At 36.5% G+C, this 22,493-nt stretch overlaps 1 protein-coding gene across 1 annotated transcript in view; it reads left to right on the top strand.

Annotated features, from left to right (window-relative positions):
* NBAS (NBAS subunit of NRZ tethering complex) overlaps positions 1-22,493 on the top strand; it is a 388,298-nt gene that overhangs the window by 17,827 nt on the left and 347,978 nt on the right. Inside the window, exons 7-9 of the mRNA XM_030800558.1 lie at positions 3,192-3,325; positions 6,007-6,140; positions 7,894-7,992. Of these exons, the coding sequence (XP_030656418.1) occupies positions 3,192-3,325; positions 6,007-6,140; positions 7,894-7,992 (367 nt within the window). The remainder of the gene's footprint in view (positions 1-3,191; positions 3,326-6,006; positions 6,141-7,893; positions 7,993-22,493) is intronic.

Raw genomic sequence — 22,493 nt, 5'->3', positions numbered from 1 at the left:
TATGTCTTATCAGCAGCATGAAAACAGACTGATATAACAAACAAATGTATAATTATTTGGCGTAAGAGCTGTGAAGGACATGAAATCATTGGACTGGTGGAAAGTAATGGGGCTGAGAGGGTACTTTGGGTGGTCACAGAATGCCTTCTAAGGAAGTGCTATTTAAAGTGAAGCTTGAAAGATGAAAAAAAGCCAGTGGAGGGTTAGGGAAAGAGCATTCCAGGAAGAGAAAATGGCATCCACAAAAGCTCTGAGGTGGGAAAGAGCTTGGCAACTGGGCAGATTTGAGGAGCTACAGCTGATGAAAATATCAGTGAGGGTATAGACTTGATTTCATCATGCACGTGTCAGTTGTCAATTTGCTAGTTAACTTTTACCATCAGTGTTTCTTGCATACTTTTCAGACAACTTCATTGACACTTGCTTTGTAAAAATCTATGCTGTTCATTCCTTTCCCAAGCCACACGAGCAACTAGAAAAATCCAGTGATAAAGTCTTTATTTTCACATTGTTATGTGAAATCTTATCTTGTAATGAAAAAATATTTTTATCTAGGTCAAAACACCTGCTGAGTTTTCTGGAGTTACTGGTTGTAACTAGAAGTAATAGTAAAAGCAAATCCCTTGCAGATGCAATGCAGTGCATAGAATCTGTTTATCTTATCAAAATGAAATAAGAGGAAAAATCTGTTATCACATGGTAGTATTTCCTTAGCACATAAATATTTTTCAGGGGAAAATTGTCATCTTGCTCGTTTTTATGTAGCATCTGTGCATATGTCAGTTTTTTATTCTTTTGTTATTTTGCACCTATGTCTGCTTTGAAGTTTGATTTTTTATTTTAGCTGTCTAAAGACAGGGAATTGATTTTTTAGAAAAAATTATTCCCACTTACAAAAATGGCTGTTCCAGAATGTATGCAGTATCTTGTTAGGCTTTAATAAAATTAATTAGACTTATCCATGCTAAATGACCTCGCTGGGATTTTTTTTTGTATACTTTTAACCTATTGATAAATAATCAAAATGAAGAAACTCGTTGATGTCTGCTGTACTTTCCCCATATATTCCCTGGAGTATATATTACAAAGTTAAGGGAAGTCTGAACTCTACACATTATTTCTTTTAGGTAGATAGATGACTTACGTTATAGAATTCACATTTCATTGGTAGTCCTGGAAGGATGGTGAACTCTTGCCATTGCCTTGCCCTGTTAATAGAGATTTTTTTTTCTGAGAGACATAGGTGTCACTCATTAGTGAAACATTAATCACTTTGTGTTCCAGGTCCTGGGAATAGAATGTTGAATAAGACATTGTTTCTGATTTCAGTGAGCTCAGAGACTTGTGGGGCAAATAGGTAAACAACAATATGATGTGATAAATGCCATGAAAGAGGTATGTACAGAATATTTGGTGGCACAGAGCAGCCAGTTTTCAAGGGTGTCAAGGAAGGAGGAGGTAACAAACTAGACCTGGAAGGATGAGTAAGATTGGAGATGAACAGTCTAGGTAGAGCAGCAATATGTATAAAAGGCACGTATGGGCAGGGTGTGGTGGCTCACACCTGTAATTCCAGCACTTTGGGAGGCTGAGGCAGGCAGATTACTTGAGGTCAGGAGTTCAAGACCAGCCTGGCCAACATGGTGAAATCCCGTCTCTACTAAAAATACAAAAAAATTAGCCAGGCTTAGTGGCACACACCTGTAATCCAAGCTACTCAGGAGGCTGAGGCAGGATAATTGCTTGAGCCCAGGAGATGGAGGTTGCAGTGAGCCGAGATTGCGCCACTGTACTCCAGCCTGGGTGACAGAGTGAGACTCTATCTCAAAAAAAAAAAAAAAAAAGGCATATGTTTGCTCATTTGCCAGGTTGTCGTGGTATGAGTTGGTTATTAGGTATACGACAGAGGAAGTGGTAGAAGGCAAAACTGGAAAGCTACAATGGGGCCTTTTGGGAAGGGCCTTTCATATAAATTGAGGCATTTGGACTTGGTTCTGTTGGAAATGGAGAACCTTCAGGGCTTTTAAAGTGGCAGAAGAATGTGATCTGTTTATCTTGTTATTTTAGAAAGATATCGTCTGATAGTATGCAGGAAGGAATAGAAGGGAAGAGACAGATGGCAGAAGGACCTGTTAGTAGGCCAAGCAGGAGATAGTGAGACCTGAGCTGGGATAGTAGTAGAGGCATCAAGAGAAGGCCATACGTTCCTGGAGCATTTTTGAGGCAATTGTAAGGCTCTGGTGGGGAGGCGGTGTGTTGTAATGACACCTGCACTGCATGGAAAGACAGGATGCTGATGTTCTGGGTTTTGTTCTACTTTTGACTCAAGGTGACACCTTGAGTCTCCTAATCATTTTGAATTCTTGTTGGGAAAGGAAGAACACTTGTCTGTCTACCTAACTCTTCAGTTCTGAGATTCCAATAAGAGGAAACCGAAGCAAACAAAACAATAAAAAACCTCAAACAAATCTAACATAGAGTTTCACATCCTCTTTTTCTTCTTTTGCAGCTGATAGCCTTTCTCTCTATTTTACTGAAAATTCAGAACAGAAAAAAATTCAGTTGCTGAGTTATTAGAATTATTAAGGTGTTGACTATCAAAATCTTGAAATTGTGTGATAGACTCATGAGTTCTTGATTTACCTGCCTCTTTCTATATATGTATGTATGTGTGTGTGTATACATATATATATGTATCTATAGTCCCCCCCTTTCTAATACAATGTTAGCATAGTCCCAATTTGTATCTTGGCATCTATATTTGACGTATTTAAAAGATCAAGTTGCAGTTTTTATTTTTTGCTTTTAGAGGAGCGGAACTCATTGGATTAGAATTATTAATATTGTCTACCCATTCTGTATGCTTTAGATCTGAGTATTATAGATATTTTGAGGTGTATTATTCCTGGGCCTTTACCAGAACAGGGGATGCTCAGCATTCATCAGACCATGCATGCATCAGTAGACTTTGCTTCTAAAATAAATAGGGCATAGTTGCAGTGGTTTGTATTTCCCACTCTTACTTGAAGTGTGTTTCTGGAAACTGCTCTTTTTTATTGAGGGAAGCATTATTAGAGATCCTTAGGAGATGATGTAATTATTATACTTGAATACTTACTTTAGTTGCAGTTACTAAAAGCATTAACTATCTTTGTAATATATTGTTAAAAGCACCTCTTGTCTCGTTCTAGTTCCGAAAGACCCGAAACCCCAGTGGAGACGGGTAGCATGGAGTTACGATTGTACCCTACTGGCCTATGCTGAAAGCACAGGAACTGTGAGGGTGTTTGATCTCATGGGAAGTGAACTTTTTGTCATTTCCCCGGTATGTACATAGCTTAAATTGAAAACATAGTTTTTTCAATGTCATGTATGTATAGGTACTTGAATAAGAGTGTGAAGAGGGGGATAATACAAATGTAAATCAGAATAATAAGCTGTGGACGTAAGATGCCCAGAATCTAGTTAGAAATCTATATACATGCAATATTTATTCCTTGTATTTTGTAATACACTATCCAGATGTAAACCACATGGTAGTAAGTAATCACTAAATATGGGTACAGAAAGTTGTTATAAAGCTGTAGTGACAGAAAGAAGTCAATGGTCTGTCACACCAGGAACAACTTCAAGAGGAGTTGGAATTTGTTACCCTACAGGAAATAGAAATTGAAAAGGAGAGTAGAGAAAAACAAATGGTAGTAGTAATTTGTATTTGTATACTACTTTATTCTTTATTAATGCCTTTGATATATATTATGATTGTATATTCACAACAGCCCTTTGAGTAGGTTGGGCAGATATTGTTCTCATTTTGTCTAGAAAACCAAGATTGAGTGGGAACAAAATGACTTTTGTATGACAATTCCTTTAATAGTGTCTCTTCTAGGAATATAGTGCTTTTTTAGTTTGTATCCTCCTTCATCAACTGAACAAGATACAGGGTCAGATGGAACAGTGGCTCTCATTCTGGCTGTATCTTAGAATCACCTGGGGAGCTTTATAAGGAAAAGAAAAAAACAAATTACCAGATTGCCCAAGTGCTACTCACAGAGATTCTGATTCATTTGATCTGTGTGGGGCCTGGGTATTAATACTGTTTATAAACTTTTCAGCTGATTCTAGTGAGAAGCTAGGGTTGAAAACCAATGTTGTAGATAATGATTTTTTTTTCAGAAATAATGAGTGGAGAAACTAAAAATGTGTGTTGTGCTTATATTCTGGGAATCTTAGCCAAACTAAGGAGTCTGGTTTCTTATTTTCTAGACTATTTCTGGCTAAAAGAAATACAGTATGAGCTTTATGTGTGCTCAAATGTAATTTTATATTTGGTCACATCTACAATAACTACAGGTGAAGTTTATTTAATAGTAACTACAATAAGAAACTAAAACAAGAAACAGGTGAAACTTATTTAATACTATATATCATCCAATATATCCAAAATATTATTTCAACATGTAATCAGTATAAAACATTATTAATGTGATATTTTATACTCTTTCTTTGATTTTAACTCTTTGAAATTTGATGTGTATTTTTATATTTATAACATATCTCAATTCGGACTAGCCATGTATCAAGTGTTGATTGTGTGGTTCTAGACAATGAGGAACCATTCAAGGGTGATTGGGAGGAAAAACTTTTTCTCTGCCTGCTTAAATTTAGCAGCTAGGGGCCTGCAAATTAAACTGACAAAAGACAGATTAAAAGGAGAAAATTGTACAGTTTTTATTGATGTTAATATTTTTACATGTACAGGGAGCTTCTCAGAAAAGATGTGAAAGCTCAAAGAAGTGGCTAGACTCAGGCTTATATACCATTTTTTCTTTTTTTAAAGGTAGAGTCTTGCTGTTGCCCAGGCTGGAGCACAGTGGTGTAATGATAATGATCATAGTGCAGCCACACCTGGCTAATCTTTTAAACTTTTTGTAAAGACAGTATCTTGCTTCGTTGTCCAGGCTGGTCTTGGACTCCTGGCTTCAAGTGGTCCTTCCACCTTGGCCTCTCAATGTGTTGGGATTACAGATGTGAGCCATCCCATCTAGCCTTATATACCATTTTAATAAAGGGATATAAATTGTTGAGATGTGACTAGACAAAGGAAAGGGAATTTTGGCTTTTTGAGGTGGTAAATTGTGGGAAAGTGACTAAGAAATGCATGGGACAAATTAATGGAAGAAAGGGATTTTAATAAGGTCTGTTTACACAGACTCATCTTGATATGACTTCTGGTTTCCAGGGATGAGTCCATCTCCTCCTCCTGGTACTGAGGAGCACTTTCACAAAGAGAAATTTTTGCCTTGTTTTTAGGCAGTTAAGGGGAGGGCAAAGAATTTTTCCTGCATCTGTTGATTCTCAGTTGCCTTCAGCTCAATATAATCCTTATGCCAAAGTGGCATATTTTGGATCAGCATATTTGAATCCCTTTCATGGGTGATAAGCTTTATTTTGTGTGCTTCCCAAGGTGTACAGGCCTTCAAATCTTTAGCAGTTTAGTCTGGTATTTAGTTAATGGAGAAAGGTTAACATTGAGTAAGTATTTTATGTGCAGTTTCCTTTAGGTTGCTGATTAGGCAAATAGAAACTGGAGACTTTTTTACCACAGGCTACTGCTGGCAGTGGAAATTAACATTTGGAAGCTTCTATCTTTAAACAAGCTCTTAGAGTTTTTTGAGGCTGAATGGTGGCATTATCTTTATTTTTTCTGCGATTTGATTAAATTTGATTAAATTCATAAAATTTGATCAGAAATTTCCTATGTAGGTGAACATCTTCTTCAAAGGGGCTGCTGCGGTTTCAGCCTGTGTCTGAGAGGGCTGGTCTAGATTTGGGTGTCTAGATCTAGGCATTCTGACTTGCATGATTCTTGAGTATACAGGGCAATTCTGAAGTTATCTTACATAAAGTGTACCTGAAGCCAGTGTATCAGATATTCTCTAATTATGCATGTGTTAACTTTTATTTAGTTTTTTTTTAGTAACTTAATTTCCCCCTCTTCTGTAGGCATCTAGTTTTATAGGTGACTTAAGCTATGCCATTGCTGGGTTGATATTTTTAGAATATAAAGCAAGTGCACAGTGGTCTGCAGAACTCCTGGTCATCAATTACCGAGGACAACTTAGAAGTTACCTTGTAAGGTAAAAATGTGCTTTGGAAGCCATATTTGAAATAATGTTTATTTCTCTGGTTTAATGTCAGATTTTGGTATTTCTTTTTTTTGCTTTCTGTCTATTATGAAAAATTGCAAATATAATAGGGAATTTGAAAGAGTGGTGTGGTGAACACCCATTACTTCCACTTGGATACTACAATTAGGATTTTACCGTGCTTGCTATATCATATTTCTATTCATATATCCACCCCTCTATCCAGCTATTAATCATTCCATAGTAAGTTGGACATATCAGTACTCAAATGCTTTAGCATGCATATTATTAATTAGAGTTTAATGTTTGCCTATAGTTTTCTTCCTTTTGAGGTAAAATTTGCATGCAGTGAAATGCATACATCTTAATTATACCAGCTAGTGAGTTATGACAAATGCGTACATTTGTGCAATTCAAACCTCTGTCAAGATACGGAACATTACCATCATACTAGAAAGTTCCCTCATGCCCCTTCCCAGCACATCTCTTTCCATACCCACTCACAGAAAAACTAGTGTTTAAATTTTTTTTAAAATCACAGATTAGTTTTGCCTATTCTAATAATTTACGTTAATGGAATAATATACAGTCATCCCTCTGTATCTGTGGGTTCTGCATTTGTAGATTTGATACTGTGGATTGAAAACATTCAAAAATTGTATCTGTATTGAACGTGTACAGACTTTTTCTTGTCATTCTCTGAACAATATAGTATAACTACTATTTACATAGCATTTATATTGTATTGGGTATTAGAAGGAATCTAGAGATTATTCAAAGTATACAGGAGGATATGTGTGGGTTATATGAAAATACTATGCCATTTTATTTTATTTTATTTTTTAATTTTTATTTATTTATTTATTTCTGAGACAGAGTCTTGCTCTGTCGCCCAGACTGGAGTTCAGTTGAGTGATCTTGGCTCACTGCAAGCTCCGCCTCCCAGGTTCATGCCATTCTCCTGCCTCAGCCTCCCAAGTAGCTGGGACTGCAGGTGCCCGCCACCAAACCTGGCTAATTTTTTTGTATTTTTAGTAGAGACAGGGTTTCATCGTGTTAGTCAGGATGGTCTTGATCTCCTGACCTCGTGATCTGCCCTCCTTGGCCTCCCAAAGTGCTGGGATAACAGGCGTGAGCCACCGCACCCGGCCTACTATGCCATTTTATATCAAGGGCTTGAACACTTACAGATTTTGTTATCCTCTGAGCATCCTGGATCCAGTTCCCCAAGGATGCCTAGGAATGACTGTAGTATGTACTCTTTTATCTAAGTCTTCTTTCATTCATCATATTTTGAGATTCATTCATATTTTTACGTATATCACTAGTTTATTTCTTTTTATGGACAATTAGTATTTTATTGTGTGACTAGCTCATGATTTTAAAAATCCATTCTTCTATTGATAGAACCCTGTTTCCAGTTCTTGGCCACTGCAAATAATGCTGTTACAATCATTCTTGTACAAGTCTTTATGGATATACATTTTCATTTCTCTTGGGTCAATATCTTCAAGTGGGATTGCTGGGTCATAGGGGAGACATAGTTTATTTTTATAAAAAACTACACTTTTTACCAAGTGGTTTTATCAATTACCTTCTCATTGTGACATATCCGAGTTCTGGTTGTTTTATATCCTCAGCAATATGTGGTATTATCTGTCTTTTAAATTCTAAACATTTTATTGGGTATTTAGTGATATTCATTGTGGTTTAATGGTATTTACTTCTTACTTACCTTCTTAAGTGTTGGAACAAATCAGAGCTACCAAGAAAGTCACTGTTTCAGCTTCAGTAGTCATTATCCTCATGGAATCAACACAGCTATTTACCACCCTGGTCACAGGTAAGTAACCATTTGTTCTCATATTTAGTGGAATATTAGGTGGACATAGAAATGTTGGCATAGATTCAGATAGAAGAAACTATTCTGATTCTTAGGTTGACTTCTTAATTTCCTCCTCTTATGCATAGTTATCTTTAATATCTATAATATTGTTGTCATCTGATTATTCATGCTTATCCATCTGGCTCACTGAGCTCTTCTGAGCCAGATGGGGCACTGGGAATATTCAATGAGGAATTTATTCTTCTCTTTTAACCCCCTGGACCTTATTTTTCTCATCTGTAAAATGAGTATGATATGTGACTCGAGAATTAGTGAGAGAACTAGTGCTGTGTATACAGTGCCTTCACACAGAACAGCCTCAGTAGATGCTACTTCCCTTCTTTCTTTCCTTGCTAGTTACCGCTGCACTGATGTTGCACAGTTCCTTCCAGCAACTGTGTCCCGTCATTCACATATGCCACTTCCCTGTGTATTTGCATCTACATTGAGGCTTACTAGAAACCTTATGGCATTTTCTACTTCCAGTGATTTCTCCCCTTTAATTTCGTTATTTGAGAACAGAAGCTACATATGCTTTATAGGATAGCCAAGCTAAATGTTTGGTTTCGTAAATGGGAAGAGTATCATATTTTGAATAAGACAAACCTAACTTGAGTTTTTGAATTTTGAGATTTACTCTTTGTTTACTGACAAGTCCTTAACTTGGAATCTCAGTATACTTAAGTATTTTTCTTTGGAAATGTATGCAGGTTTGTATTCTATTCAGCCATATGTCTGTGTTTAGTTCAGGACTTTATTATTATGAAATTTTTATACCAGAACACACACACACACACACACACACACACCGAAGTCCTCCTTGTGCTCTTCCGCGATCCCATCGTCTCTGTTCTAGAGATGATTACTGTCCTGAGTTTTGTGTATATGATTTTCTTGCTTTCTTTGTAGTTTTATCACTCATTCATATTTAGTTTTACTGTTTTGACTTCATGTAAATGGAATCACACAGAAGACATACAAGTCTCACTTCGTGACTTCCTTTTTGGTGCATATCTTGCTTTAGTTTATTCATTTTTAACTACTATTTAGGACATTTCATTTTACAAATAATTTGCAACGTATTTATTCATTCTCCTATAGATGAAAATTTGGTTTGCTTCTAATTTTTTTGTTATAAAGATAGTACTGTGGTAAAAATAATTATGCATTCCTCTGATATATATGTCCAAAAGTTTCTATGGGATATATAACTAGGAGTGCCAGTGCTGGATTGTCAGATTAGTACATCTTCAACTTTACTAGATAATGTCAAATGTTTTCCAGAGTATTTGTACCAGTTTACAGTCCCATCAGCAGCTTATGAAAGTGTCTCTTGTTTCACATTCTCATTAGTAGTCTTGATGGTATGAGACTTCTAAATGTTTGCTGATTTGGTAGGTGTAAAAGAACATGTCACTCTGGTTTTAATTTGTACATCCCTGGTTACTGATGAAGCTGAGTAGCTTTTCATATGTTATTGGCCATTCATGTTTTCTTGTCTATGAAATGCTGGTTTTGTTTCTTTTCTTTTGATAGGGGGTTTGTTGTTGACATTTTTATATAATCTAGATATTAATTCTTAGTCTATTATATGCATAATGAATTTCAAGTGTTTAGTTTTAAAAACTGACTCCTCCACCCAACTTCTTGCTTTCCAAAGGTAACCACTTTTAGCTATTCTAATTGATTCTTTTGATTGTTTTCATACATTTAAATAAAAAGCTTACATTGTACTTCTTGATTCCAATTTTACACAATTTTTATTTACTTCCCTTTGTGGAAGATGGATATTTAGTTTTCTTACTCTACCACGTGTATGCACAAAGAACTTTCACTTAGTTATCCTGTTATGTTATATCATATGTTAAATCCTGTTATATCATAATTTTATAGTTTTTTTTTTTTTTTTTTTTTGAGATGGAGTCTCACTCTGCTGCCCAGGCTGGAGTGCAGTGGCAGAATCTCGGCTCACTGCAAGCTCCGCCTCTCGGGTTCATGCTATTCTCCTGCCTCAGCCTCCCGAGTAGCTGGGACTACAGGTGCCCGCCACCATGCCCGGCTAATTTTTTGTATTTTTAGTAGAGATGGAGTTTCACCATGTTAGCCAGGATGGTTTTGATCTCCTGACCTTGTGAGCCACCCGCCTCGGCCTCCCAAAGTGCTGGGATTACAGGCGTGAGCCACCTTTCCCGGCCTATAGTGTGATTATTATTATGGTTATGTAGATGATACTTATAGGTAAGACAAGAAGCTTATGTAGTATTTCATGATTTCAATGATTTTGCATTTTTATTTATTCATTTATTCATTCAACAAGTATTTACTGATTTCCTACTCTGTGCCGCATACTGTTCCAGGTGCTTAGGGTATATCTTCCTTGTGGAACTTTTCGAGGGAGTGACAGACAACAAACAACAAATATAAAGTATGTGAAGAGCTAAGTATTATGGGAAAAAATAATCAGAGATGGAGAGTGGAAGGGTAGGAGAGTAGAGTGCAAGTTTAGATTGAAATATGGTGGCCACATTACCCTCATTGAGGAAGTGACATTTGTGCAAAGACTTGCAATAGGTGAGGGTATTACTAGTTTTTAGGTATCTGGGGGAAGAGTATTCTATGCAGCAGGAATAGCCAAAGCAAAAGCCCTGGGTTGGAAGTGTGCTTGGCATTTTCTAGGAACAGCAATGAAGCCAGTTAGGCTGAAGCAGATAGTGACGCAGAGTAATAGGGTGAGGTCAAAGAGAGCGTGGTGAGTGCTGAATCATGCAGGGCCTTGTGTGCTATAGTAAGACCCACCTGGTAACTTCTTACTTATTTATTCTCCTTGTAGTTAATAATTCTTTCTAATTCGCCATGTTTTGAAATGTACTTATCACAGACTTTCCCCTAAACTCATCCCCATAGTGTAAACCTCCTTTTAGGTGTGCTGTTTGATCATCTAGAAGCGGTCTCAGAACTTTCTTCTGAGATCATGCGAGATCAGGTGCGTTCAGGGTGGTATGGCCATGGATGGAGATCTCAGAACTTTCTGATCTACTCCATTGTCGATTTAACACCTGCCACGTAGCTATTGTCTTGGAATTTTACTTCACCGTTATCCAGAAGATGGCTTCCCTATTTCTCTTTGGTTGCATGACCTCTTCCTTAGATTTTTTTTTTTTTCTTTCTTGGTTTATTTAACTGTTTTGGTGGGTCACAACCTCCTGTAACTTCTTGAGAAACGGTACATGGGAAATATATTTTTTTGAAGCCCTGCATATGTGAAAATGGCTTTATTTTATCTTCATGTGCTTAATTGATCATTTGACTGGATAGAATTGTAGGATGGAAATAATTTTTCCATAAAATTTTGAAGGTATTGTTCTATTTTCTTCTAGCTTTTAGTAGTGTTGCTCTTGAGAATGTCATTGTAGTATAAAATTCATGTTTCTTTCTTTCTCTGCTTTTTGTCCTCTTTCTCTCTGGGATCTAAGATTTAATTTTTCCCCCCCGCAGTGTTCTGAAATTTGACTATATTATGACTTGGCGTAGGTTTATTAATATCCACAGTGCTGGCCCTTCACTTTGGATAGTCAGTAATCTCACTTTGGGGAAAATTCTTTGAATTATATCTTGGATTATTTCCTCTTCATTTTTTTTTTTAATCTCTAGAATTTCTGTTATCTAGATGTAGAGTCTCCTAGAATGACCTTTAATTTTTTTCACTCTCTCCTTTTTCCCCCGCTTTGTTTTTGTGGAAAAAAGAGAAGTAAAATATTATTTTAATTTTTTCTGTATAAATACATGTACTTATGAAGAAAATAGTTTGAAACACTTTTTGAGATCTTTTGTAACTGTAGTAAATTATTGATACATATGATTTTATTTTGAAGAAATCTATATTCTGGTTAATTTTTGCCAGTATATTTCCTATTTTACTAATTCTTTTGTGCTGCATCTCCTTTTTAAATTAGTTATCGTGATTTTAGATTTTATCGTTATATTTTTCATTTATAGAAGTTCTGTTTAGTTCTTTTAAAAATCTTTCTTAAGAAAAGAGAAAAGGGAGTTGAAATGAATATTTAATGAGCCCCAAGGTGTTTTGAGGGTTAAATATTCAGCACATAGTATAGGTATTCAGGAAATGATAGGTAAAGTTATTATTTAGTATTGAATAAATATAATACTGTTAACTTTATATCCTTTTGATATGTGTGGCTCCTGTGTTTAAGAGTTAGTTGTTTATCCTTAAGAAGTTTGACAGTCAGTTTCAAAAATCTGGCTAACTAAAAATATTTAAAAATTTAAAAATATTAACTATAGTAGGTAATCTGAAATAATAGAACTCTGCTTTATTTTGGATATAGTTGAATGCCTATATGTGAGGTTAGAGGTCTTTACATTTTATAATATTGAATGTAATTATATATGTGCAAATAATTACACAATTTATTATAACAAAACACTTAATTATAAAATAAACACATTACAATAATAAAATCATGCCATTTTGATTTTATTTTTGTCAAATTATTATATAAAGACTGGCCTTTCAATGGTTTATATGTTAGATCTTGTATTTTCTGTGCCTAGCTTCACATTGTCTTGAATTTAAATTTTGCTATTAGAAATGGGATAGAATTTGTTTTGCTGTGACATGCTCAGTTCTTTGTTGTGAAATTTTGCCAAGCCTTGATACTGCATATACAGTACCTATGGCACTCTGATTGCTAGTTTGATTTCTGTTGAGGGTGACCTCTTGTTTCTGTTAACATTTCCTTTGGGATCCCGTTTTATTGTTTAAGCAGGGTTTCCTCCTTTAAAGTCTTTTTGGGTTTAGTTCAACTTGATTTTTTGGTTTTATTTTATTTATTTATTTGAGAGAGGGTCTCGCTCTGTCACCCACGCTGGAGTCCAGTGCGTGATTTTGGCTTACTGTAGCCTCAACCTCCTGGGCTCAAGTGATCCTCCCACTTCAGCCTCTCAAGTAGCTGGGACTACAGGCGCACACCACCACACCTGGCTGTTGATTTTGGAGAGATAGGGCTCTCCAAAATCCACGTTGCCCAGGCTGATCTCGCACTCCTGAGCTCAAGCAATCTACCCGCCTCAGTCTCTCAAAGTGCTGGGATTACAGGCATGAGCCACCACGCCTTGCCAATTTTGTTGTTTTAAAGTGTAGTTATTAATACCTCACTTCCTCAGCACATATATATATACTTTTCAAATATGTTTCTTAAAAAGCATATGTGTTCAGTTGCAGAAGTTGTTGGTATTAGGAAGATTGATGAGGTGGAAAGTCCATTCTATCTTTATCTGGCCTACTTTCCATGACTCTCTTATTTATTGTGACTTGCTTTGTGGAATGCACCATGTTACAGGTTGGGGGAGATGTAAAGATGGAGAGCAATTCTGACCTAAGATCTCATATTCTTAGATAGGAAATAATATATAAGTGTATTTATAGATATATTATATATATATATATTTTTTGAGATGGAGTCTCACTCCGTTGCCCAGGCTAAAGTGCAATGGCAAGATCTCAGCTCACTGCAACTTCTGCCTCCCCAGTTCAAGTGATTCTTCTGCCTTAGCCTCCTGAGTAGCTGGGATTACAGGCACTTGCCATCAGGTCCGGCTAATTTTTGTATTTTTGTAGAGACAGTGTTGGCCAGGCTGGTCTTGAACTCCTGACCTCAGGTCATCCTCCCGCCTTGGCCTCCCAAAGTGTTGGGATTACAAGCGCGAGCCACCATGCCCGGCCAGTGTATGCATATATATTTTACTAATGTCTAAAATACATTTTTTTCTCTGCATGCTCTACGTGTGTGTGTGTATATATATATACATTTACATATCTAAACATATATAATATATAAAAATATATATTTATTATATACATATAGATATATTAATGTTATTTATATATGTAAATGTACATATTTCATATATATAAAATATATTAAAAATCTATATATGTAAACTAGAATGCAAGCTAGAAAATAAGCGCCTTAAGGGGATGCAGGTACAGTGATGTGGGGGTCCAAATAAAGGAGCTACTACTTGCTTGAAGGAGCAGGGAAGCATGGCAGGTAGCACTTGGACTTGCTTTGGTGAATGGATACAATCCGGATATGATGGACATTCTGGACAAAGCGACAATGTTAATAGTGGCAAGGGAAAAGAAGTCATGGTGTAGTTTTGGGAAATTGTAAGTGGTATAGCTTGGCTGACACTGTAGAGTGTGTGTCTGAGGGCAAGGGAGGTGATAATGATGGTGGGAGATAGGACATGGGGAGGGCAGGTTGAGGCCCATTAATTGGGAGTGGTAAGAGGCAACTTATTCTTTAGGGGATGCAAATTTTTGAGCTGAGGAAATATGATCATTTGTGTTTTGAAGAATGTTGATTCCATAGGGAGATACTAGAGGCTGGATGACTCTTAGATGATCAGGTACTGGTTCATGCCACACGTAACAAGGACCTACTCATTATCTTATATGTAACTGCTATTCTGTGTTTGTACCACAGTTTGGGCACTATTTAAATACACCACATTTTATTGTTAATTTTTTTCTATTTTGATGAATATATCCTGCTATAGTTTGAACATCTGCCCTCCACAATCCATGTGTTGAAACTTAATGGCCAATGTGATGGCATTAAGAGATGAGGCCTTTAAGACATCATGAGGCCGTTAGGACTCCTCCCTCATGAGCGGGTTTAAGGCCCTGATAGAAGAGGCTCCATGCGTTGTCTTTCTGCCTTCTGCCATGTGAGGACACAGTGTTCCTTCCCTCTGGCAGATGCAGCAACAAGGTGCCATTTTAGAAGTGGAAAGCAGCTCCCACCAGACAACCAACCTCACTGCACCTTGATCTTGAACTTCCCAGTCTTCAGAACTGTGAGAAAATAGATTTCTGTTCTTCATAAATTACTCAGTCACAGGTATTTTGTTATGGTAGTACAAACAGATGTACACATATTGCCTATCTCCAATTAGGCTATCAGATACTTGAAGGCAAGGAATATGTAGTGTATACCTTTGTAAAAGCCACAACGAATGGTGTATGAGCTCTGGCTCTGAGGGCACCTTGAATAAGTAACTCTTATCTTTTGAGTAGAGAAGAAAATTTATGTTTCTTTCTTTTGACTTTTCCTTTTTTCTCCTTTTCTATTTTGTATTATTCTTCATACCCCACATTTCTGTGTTTTTTTTTTCTCTCTTCCCTTTTAAAAGAAGGGTATTTTATATCTTAATGCTGGACAGTTTTTGTTTGATTGTTTATTCCATACTGACTACTCCACTCTCTTGATTTGTTACAAAAGTCAATATTTGATGTCTTTTTTCCGGCATTATTTCAGGAAGGTAAGTTGGACCGTAGGGTTGAAATGATTACACACTGAATAGTTATTGTGGGATAAATTTCTTTTAAGTCAGATTATACTTACTACTTTTAAGATGTTTGCTTTTTGACTCAGGATCTAAGCAATTGAGGGTAGTTTTGAGGGGCAGTCTTCATTTAAATAAGAACGTCTGGAAAGTTTAATATATTATCAAACCACAGAAAGAGGGCCTTTTGTTGGTTGTATGATCATATGCATCTCTTGGTGGCAGTCAGTTTGGAGATGGATGACTGCATTATTGTTTCTGAATGAAGATTGTTGTAAAGCAAGGAGTATGTGTAAGTGGCCTGTTGTGCATGACAAAAATTTTGCTAGCTTGTTTATATTTTCCATTATGTGATCTTTTTTTTTTAAATGAAAGAAGCTAAACTATTCATCACATTTTTATTTATTTTCAGTTATTCTAGTAATGTGGGCCTGTGATGTTTATCATCCACAAAGATTTTATAAATGTGAAGTAAATCAGCCAGAGTTGAATTTGGATAAATTGGTAATATACAAACTCAGGGTTTTATGAAATTCATCATTTTGCCTAATGTTGCGAGCATTGTTGAAGAAGAGAAACTGAGGTGGTAAATTTGGTAATATGAAACAAAAATTAATTGAGAAGCTTTGGGGTAAGCTCTATGAATATGCTGATTTTGACTATTTTCTTTTTTATATATCCTAACTCACAGCCTAATGAATGTATTTTATCCTCCTTAAACACGCAGACTATCTCATTCCAGTCTTGCTTCCTTTCTTCAACCTACCCCAACACCTCGCTGCCATCTTTTTTTCTATTCTTATTGTTCTTTTTGCTCTGTTGGTTTTAGCATAGATTATAGCCTAATTCTGGCTGAGAAGATTCTCTGATCTCTGCATTGTTAGAGGAGACGCATTAAGCTTTTTGCTCACGGTAGGTACTATGCTTGCTGGTGGAGATTCAAATGTAGTACCTGCCCTCTAGGAGTTTACACTCTATCTGGGAATCATACAGTCCCACATTAACACTTAATGAGTTAGGTTCAAATTGAAGACTTTATGTATAGATTTTTAAGTGGCACTTACTGCTTTCAGTAGTATATAACTTTTTAATTTTTATGATTTTGTTCCTATTTTTGTTTTCAATTTTGTTGAAAATTTTTATAAGCAACATCTGGTTTTGTTGTATTTCCAACATTTCCTTGATAGCTACAAAAAGGTAGTTAGTGTTTGAAGGTAACTACTTGTAGACCCTAATTTACATTTCAACAAATTCAAAAGGCAGAGAACGTGCCTACTTTCTTGGGAGAAGCTGTACTTTTGAAAAGCCACTCATGTTCAAATTCCTTGATGACCCTTTGACATTGATTTTCAGTATATAACTCATTGATTTTTACGAAATGTATAGAGTTATGTAACCACTACTACAGTTGGTTCTATATCTATAGAAAATTTTAAAAATATTGTTTAATAGAGTGCGTACTGGATTAGGAGACAGGAACCCTGAATTCTGTTCTTGGTCGTCCTACTTTCTAGCTGTGTAATCTCAAAGCAAGTCATTTACTCTTTCTGGACCACACTTTTCTGGCACTGTACTGGGCACAGACCATAGTTCTTCAAGCACCAAGGAGGGTCAGTATAGACACTATGTAGCATTTGACAGAGGAAAATTGTGGTGGAGAGTTTAACAGCAGGCATTGTGGAAAGATTCATTGTCAGGAATACCTGGCAGGCAACAGCAGGCTTCAGAGACAAGACTTACTTTTCCTGGGAGAACCAGTTTGAGCAAGACTTCAAAAATTAAATTGCTGGTATTGGGATGGAAATTGGAAATATGGTTTCAGAACCTGGACAGTCATTTAAATCTGGATAAAAGGTAGATGTGGAATAAGCCATATAGGTAAATGCTGAATATATTGTGTTTCTGCAGTGGAGTTGCTTAAATCCACCCTAAGGATCAAGAGGGAATTAAGTCTTCAGCTGATGTTCTTTAGCATCAGCTGTGGGTTGAGGGAAGGAAACAGGCAAGAATGTCCAAGAACTCTAAGTTAATTTATTCATTAGTACTTTTATTGACATTCTGTGCCAGGCCAATGGCTCTTAACAAGGTACGGACAGCAGAATTAGCTATTGAGAATTAAGAAAAAAAAAATGCATACCTAGGTCCTACCCTCAAAGGCTTGATCAGGTGTCCTCCCCTCCAGTTAAAAATCCTCGTGCTAAGCTCTGGGAGATTTAATAGGATCAGTGGGATAATGACTAGGATATCTTCCTTGCTTTGAAGTTGCCCTAATGAGGGATAGCAATAAATTTCGTTTAGTTGCCATCTCCCTTCCATTGATTGTAACTGCCTAAAAAACTGGGCCCATAAGGAGCTAAGATTGATGGTTGACACAGGTGTAGAAGTAGCAGAACTGGATATCCATCTTCTCTTGTCTGTCTGCATGGAGTGGGCATGTGTATGCATGTGTGTTTATTCTGACTTCCTTGGAAGCCTACAACATGCCAGTCAGACTGCTAAGGCACTTGCTGCAGGTAGGGGTGACAAACATGAGTAAAACACAAGTTCATGCCATCAAGATTTGATGCTCAGAGAGAAACAGTTTTCTCTTTAGTGAGGTTACCCTAATCCAGAAAACTTCGAAGACCCAGAAAACTGAATTTGTCAACCTGCAGAGAGGATATCACACTTAGGGGCTAACATAGCTCAAAAGATCGATGTAAATAAAAAAGCGTCAATGAGCCGATTTAATATTTTATTTTGAAAACTAAAACATGGACCAGGACACTTGTCTTGATAGACCTATGTGGGAATCCCAACTGTAATCAGAAGTTTGTTTAGTAAGCACAGACAGCAAAAGTAGTGTTACAGTATTGACATTTAGCTGAAGTACCTAGATTTTCCATGTCTACAGTAAGGAGAGCCTTGCCAGTAGAACTTTATACTTAAATACCTTTTGCCAAGAATCTTCTAATTGACACATGTATTTGTTCTTTATATGTATTTATAGCTAGAGAATGTTTGTATATATATATTTTACAAAACCACATATATGATGCTTATATGATGCTGCTAACTCTCCCCCCACCCCTATCCCAGTTTGGACTGGGACATGTAATAAGTGTAGGCACACAATCTATATTATCACATTTACTCAAGAATATCTGCCTTTGAAAAACCTGTGTGGGGCATCTTGCACCCCATAGCACAGTTAGGAACCACCGCCATCATCTTGGCAGCCAGGAAGTCACTCCATTTCAGGTATTATTTTATCTTTTTCCATTCACCACATGTCTCCCAAATACAGCAGCATGATGGCTTTACATTTTACATGCACAAATGTTTTTAATTTAATTTGTGTAAAAAATCTGTGGTGTCACAGAGAGTAGTAGTTATGATAAAGCACAGTTATTTAGCTTTTATGTGCTAACTTTAAATAAATGAACAAATAAAAAGATGATGTAAATGATACCTTTAATATGCCAAAAAATCATTTGAAAGAGGTACACTAGTGTCTGAAGTTTGAGATATATTTCCTACTTTAGTTACCTTTTTTCAGTGTTCCCTGCTAGTAGATAGAAATACAGTTTGTTTGTTTGTTTGTTTGTTTATTTATTTAGAGACAGAATCTCACTCTATTCCCCAGGCTGGAGTGCAGTGGCGTGATCTCGGCTCACTGCAACCTCTGTCTTCCCGGTTCAAGTGATTCTCCTGCCTCAGCTTCTCAAGTTGCTGGGATTACAGGCGTCTACCACCACGCCCAGCTAATTTTTGTATTTTTAGTAGAGACAGTGTTTCACCAAGTTGGCCAGGCTGGTCTCGAACTCCTAACCTCTGGTGATTTGCCCATCTTGGCTTCCCAAAGTGTTGGGATTACAGGCATGAGCCACTGCACCTGGCCTATAGAAATACAATTTATTTTTGCACAGTCATTCCTTGGTATCTGTGGAGGCTTGGTTCTAGGACCCCTTGTGGATACCAAAATCCACAAATGCTCAAGTCCCTGATGTGAAGTGGCATAGTATTTGCATATAATCTATGCACATTCTCCCGTGTATTTCACATCATCTCTAGATTACTTGTAATACCTCATCCAATGTAAATGCTCTATAAATAGTTGTCATACTATATTGTTTAGAGAATGACAAGAAAAAAGTCTATACATGTTCAGTACAGATGCAACCATCCATTTTTTTTCCTGAATATTTTTCATCTGTGGTTGGTTGAATCCATGTATGCAGAACCCATGGATATGGGAGGCTGACTGCACAACTGATCCTTGAACAACACAGGGTTCAACTGCATGGGTCCACTTATACACAGATTTTTTTCAATAAATATATTAGAATTTTTTTTTGAAGATTTGCAACAATTTGAAGAAACTTGCAGATGAACCACATACCTTGGAAGTATCAAAGATATTAAGAAAACGTTATATATGTCATGAATGCATAAAATATATGCAGATACAATTCTCTTCTATTACCATATGATATATATAAATCTACTATAAAACATTAACATTTATCAAAACTTATACTTACTGACCGTGTATGGTGACATTCACAGTCAAGAGAAATGTAAACAATCATAAATATGTAGTATTAAATAATCGCATAAATTAGCTGTGGTAATACTGTACTTTGGTAATAATTTTGTAGCCACCTCCTGTTGCTATTGCAGTGAGCTCAAGTGTTGCAAATATCCACTTAAAATGTTTCATGATGCTGATCATCTCCAAGTGAGCAGTTAGTCTCTCCAGGAAATTGCGTATCATAGTAAAAAGTAATCTCTCGAGGTTCTCTTGTATTTTTCATGGTGTTTAGTGCAGTACTGTAAACCTTGAATAATGTCATGGGACCCATACGAAGTGCCACTAGTGATGCTGGAAGTGCTCCCAGGAAGCAGGGAAAAGTCATGACATGACAAGAAAAAGGTGAATTGCTCGATATGCGCCATAGGTTGAATCTGCAGCTGTGGTGCGCACCCTTTCAGACAGATGATCGATCTTGTAAACAGACTATGTAAACATACAGTATTGATAAATACAGTACAGTACTGTAAATGTATTTAATCTTATGATCTTTCTTAATAATATTTTCATTAGCTTACTTTAAGAATATAGTATGTAATAAATATAAAACGTGTTAATAGACTGTTTTTGTTATCAGTAGGGCTTGGGTCAACATTAGCCTATTGGTAGTTAAGTTTTGGGGCAGTCAAAAGTTATACATAGATTTAGCCTGCTTGGGGGCTGGCACCCGTAACCCTGTGATATTCAAGAGTCAACTGCATATTGCTTCTACATTAAACTTGGTTATTAATCCTCATGGTGTTTTAATGGAATCTTTTGGCCATATTTTTTTCCCTTACCTATTCTATATATTTTTATACGCAGCCTTATCCAGACCTAATCGTTTTTAACCACTTGAATGCATATGTAATATCTTTGAAGTCTGCATCCCCGAAGTTACTCCTAGGCCACAGAGCTATTTATTCACTCGCTTACTGAACATCTTTTCCTGGATAGCTCACAAGTACCTCGTACTTATTATATTCTGTGTTCATCATTTTCCTCCTTCAAACCTGCTTCTTCTCATGTATTCCCATATCTTGATGTATAATATTTCCAGCAGGCCAAAACTTGAGATTTATGTTAGATAATTCTCAACTCATTCTTATGATCTTTCAAGCCTTGTTGATTCTTCTTCTTTAGTATGCCTCCTCCTCCCCATTTCTAGTGCCATCCTTATACTTCAGACCCTCATTACTTCTGACCCAATTTACTTATCAAATTATTTCCTCTTCCTCTAATTTCTTTTCATTTGTGTTGCCAGGAAGAATTACAGGTCTTAAAGTACAACTCTGATCATTTACTTCTGTACTTACAAATCCTTCTCTGATTTCCTTTAGCCCTTGGGATAGAGATAGAACTTCTTAGATTAGTATTAAAGGCCCTTTGTAGTTTGGCCTTTAATCTGTCTAGCTTCCTATTACACCCTCTCATGTTTTCTTTGCTCTGTGCCAACGGTCAGCACACTTCCTGTAAAGGAGCAGATCGTAAATATTTTAGACTGTGCAGGCCATATGGTCTCTGTTGTAACTACTTAACTCTCCTCTTGTAGTGTGAAAGCGGACATGACAACATATAAAATTCACAGTGTGGCTGTGTTCCATAAAGCTTTATTTATAAAAATAGATGGTGGGCTGAATTTGATTTGAGGGGCTGGAGTTTGCTGGCCCCTGGTCTAGATAACTCTAGGCATGTGTAAATTTCTGTATATCTCAAAATGTCATCATTGTTTTTAAAGCCAAACACCCTGTCTTAGAACTGTATCATTAGTCTCAGCAGCACGGTGCTTTGCATGGAGTAGTTGTCAGTAGATTTTAGTGAAGTTGTTAAATATACTTGACTTTGTCAAAGCATATAAAGAGAGAAAACAATACTAATACACTAGAATGTAAGTTCCATGAAGGCAGAAACTTCATCTGTGTTATTTACAGCTCTATTTTCAGCTTTAAGACTAGGGCTTGGCACCTAATTGGTGCTCAATAAATATTTCTCAGTAAATAAATGAAAGCCTGACTTTGGAATAATTAAAATGTAAGAGTTAGGTGGAACCACTGTATGAATGGAAGGCCTAAAACAGGTTTTTTCCAAACTTTTCTTTTGAAATTACAGTGTTACCAGTTTCATCCATGTCCCTACAAAGGACATGAACTCATTATTTTTTATGGCTACATAGTATTCCATGGTGTATATGTGCCACATTTTCTTAATCCAGTCTATTGTTGTTGGACATTTGGGTTGGTTCCAAGTCTTTGCTATTGTGAATAGTGCCGCAATAAACATACATGTGCATGTGTCTTTATAGCAGCATGATTTATAGTCCTTTGGCGGGGGGAGGGACAACATTAGGAGATATACCTAATGCTAAATGACGAGTTAATGGGTGCAGCAAACCAACATGGCACATGGATACATATGTAACAAACCTGCACATTGTGCACAGGTACCCTAAAACCTAAAGTAAAATAATAATAATAATAAAAAGACATTACAGTGTTACTGTCATTTCACCAGTGATTCTTTGGTCACATCTCTTCAG

Source organism: Nomascus leucogenys, chromosome 19 (assembly GCF_006542625.1).
Source record: "Nomascus leucogenys isolate Asia chromosome 19, Asia_NLE_v1, whole genome shotgun sequence".
Classification (NCBI taxonomy): domain Eukaryota; kingdom Metazoa; phylum Chordata; class Mammalia; order Primates; family Hylobatidae; genus Nomascus; species Nomascus leucogenys.
Note: the sequence above shows the minus strand (reverse complement) of the source record. Positions and strands in the feature narration are given on the sequence as shown.